The 2,652-nt window shown below is 48.2% G+C and overlaps 1 protein-coding gene across 1 annotated transcript; it reads left to right on the forward strand.

The window, feature by feature from the left end:
* Nucleotides 1-424: 424 nt before the first annotated feature.
* Nucleotides 425-1,712, forward strand: LOC101638619 (zinc finger protein Pegasus-like). Its single transcript, XM_045293009.1, has one exon. The coding sequence runs from the start codon at nt 425-427 to the stop codon at nt 1,682-1,684; it is 1,260 nt and encodes a 419-aa protein (XP_045148944.1). The 3' UTR covers nt 1,685-1,712.
* Nucleotides 1,713-2,652: the final 940 nt, after the last annotated feature.

Consider the following 2,652-nt stretch of genomic DNA (forward strand, 5'->3'; position numbering starts at 1 on the left):
GAAGTACATTGCGCAGTCTTATGCTATGCTGCCACGGCTAGATAGGCTATTTAAAATGGACCCATCACATTGCACAGAGGCACTTTGGAAGCAAGGCAGTGGGTATTCACAGCTATTGAAAAATGTATGGAGTAGTTTTACTTTGAGGTCACACACGAGTTTATCATGAGTCAGAATCAACTCACAACAGCAGCCAATTTGGCTTATGGCCGAGTCTTTCTGCCGTAGCCGCTGAACTCCCTGAAGACAACGAACGCCATTGGAAATGGATATCTGCTCACGCGAGACTTGGGTGAGGCAAGGAGGCAGGCAGGAAGCCAAGACTAAAATATATGGCGGCGGTGACGTTGAACCCGGCGGTGGGGGTGATGCGATGCGAATGTCTGGAGGTGTAACGAACTGTAAACTGTAAACGGAAGCCAAGATGGGTGAAAAGAAACCCGAGCCCCTGGACTTCGTGAAAGTCTTTCAGGAATACCTGACGCAGCAGGCCCATCGTGTGAACATGATCTCTGGGTCCGTTAGCGGGGACAAAGAAGCGGAGGCTCTACGGGGAGCGGGAACAGATGGTGATCCAAATGGACTTTATCACCCATCTGAAGTTTCTCTGGACGAAAACTCAGGAGTGTTAGTAGACGGGTTTGAAAGGACCTTTGATGGGAAGCTCAAGTGTCGGTACTGCAACTATGCCTGCAAAGGGACAGCCCGGCTTATCGAGCACATTAGAATCCACACAGGTGAGAAACCTCATAGGTGTCACGTATGTCCCTTCGCCTCGGCTTATGAGCGCCATCTCGAGGCCCACATGCGGTCCCACACTGGCGAAAAGCCGTACAAATGTGAATTATGTTCCTTCCGCTGCAGCGACCAGAGCAACCTCTCCCACCATCGGAGGCGCAAGCATAAAATGGTACCAATGGCGGCAAGTACCAGGTCTTCCCTGAGCAGCAGGAAGATGGGGGGTTTTTTACAGAAAAAGACCGGCAACCTGAGCTATAGCAGAAGAGCCCTGATCAACCTGAGCCCGCCCTCCATGGTGGTCCACAAACCCGACTATCTTAACGACTTCACCCACGAAATCCCACACCTTCAGATGGACGCCTATGAGAGCATGGTGAAAACCACACCCACGGGGGGCCTCCCAAGGGACCCCCAAGAACTCATAGTGGACAACCCTTTAAATCAGCTCTCGACTCTAGCAGGACAGTTGTCCAGCCTGCCTCCTGAAAACCCAAACCCCGCATCCCCCGATGCAGTGCCCTGCCCCGACGAAAAGCCTTTCATGATTCAGCAGCCCTCTGCCCAGGCCGTTGTTTCTGCCGCGTCGGCAAGCATTCCTCAGAGCGCCTCGCCCACCAGCCCCGACCCTCGGCTGGCACACGGTCAGAGGAACTACAGCCCAGTGGCAGGGCCCAGCAGTGAACCAAGTGCCCACACGAGTACTCCTAGCTTGGGAAACAGCCAGCCCAGCACGCCAGTCTCGACCCTGCCGGCCCAGGACCCCCAGTTTCTGCACCACTGCCAGCACTGTGACATGTATTTTGCTGACAATATACTGTACACTATTCACATGGGATGTCACGGATACGAAAACCCTTTTCAATGTAACATATGTGGTTGCAAATGTAAAAACAAGTATGACTTTGCCTGTCATTTTGCAAGAGGTCAGCATAACCAACACTGATTAAGACCAATCACCCCACACCTGGGGTTTGTTTGGGGGTTTTTTGGTGGGAGCTTTTTGTTAGTATGTTTTGGGTCATCCCCTTAACTGCACCCAAGAGCAGGTAAGATGTCTGCTAATTTAAAGTTTATACATTTTAACTTATAGACTATAAATTTGACAGTGGAAACAAAATCCCCCACCCCATAAAAGGCTAGCCAGCGTCATGTCTGTGTTAGAGCAGCTAGCTGGCTGGGTGTCTGGTTTCCCCTTGGTTAGCCATAGGCGAATTAGAGTCCAGTCATACTCATAGGAGGTATTCATGTAAATCATCCTCTACACAGATAGTCCAGGAAACTTAAACTGGTACAGACTCTTGCAATTTCAGGACCTGGAGTGCAGCTGGATATTCTTTCTGCTGTATTTCACAATGGGAGAACAGTTACTTTTCTTGTAGAAAACCTGTTGCAATTTATCTCGGGGACTGTGTATAGAGTAGGTGAGTTGCCTTTAAGTTTCTCTGAATTAGAATGCTATTTAATTCACATAATTTAAGTTGAAGCAATAGTTTCATTTCAACCGAAAGGGGGAAGCTATTGCAGTATAGTAAATCATTTCCACAGGGGAAATGTAAAACGATTTGATTTAAAAAAAAAAAGAATTCTGAAAACATGAAGTTAAAGTTGTAAAGGAAAGTTCTTAAAAGAAATGAAACCCACGCCTTGACATGGAAAATATGTCATTGTTTTCTTCGATGTCTGAAATATTGAGGTTTAAATTCTTAAAATGCATTCCATTTCTAGCTAGATTTCATGCTGTTTCCATTGGCATCTTCTGATATTCCAGTTTATTTGATTTCAAACCAAACACACGAGAAGAGCACGAGAGAAAGGGTCATCTCGGGAGATGCTCGCTCTTGCCCTGTGTGCTGGACCGTGTCATTGCAGCCCTCCATCCGGTGTTAGGGCATCAGGTGGGGAGGCCATTCC

This window comes from Echinops telfairi, unplaced genomic scaffold (genome assembly GCF_000313985.2).
Source record: "Echinops telfairi isolate 266 unplaced genomic scaffold, ASM31398v2 ScPeMD7_655;HRSCAF=1070, whole genome shotgun sequence".
Lineage (NCBI taxonomy): Eukaryota > Metazoa > Chordata > Mammalia > Afrosoricida > Tenrecidae > Echinops > Echinops telfairi.

Coding starts and splice junctions, on each gene's coding strand:
- LOC101638619 (XM_045293009.1), top strand. CDS start 425: ATGGGTGAAAAGAAACCCGAGCCCCTGGACTTCGTGAAAGTCTTTCAG.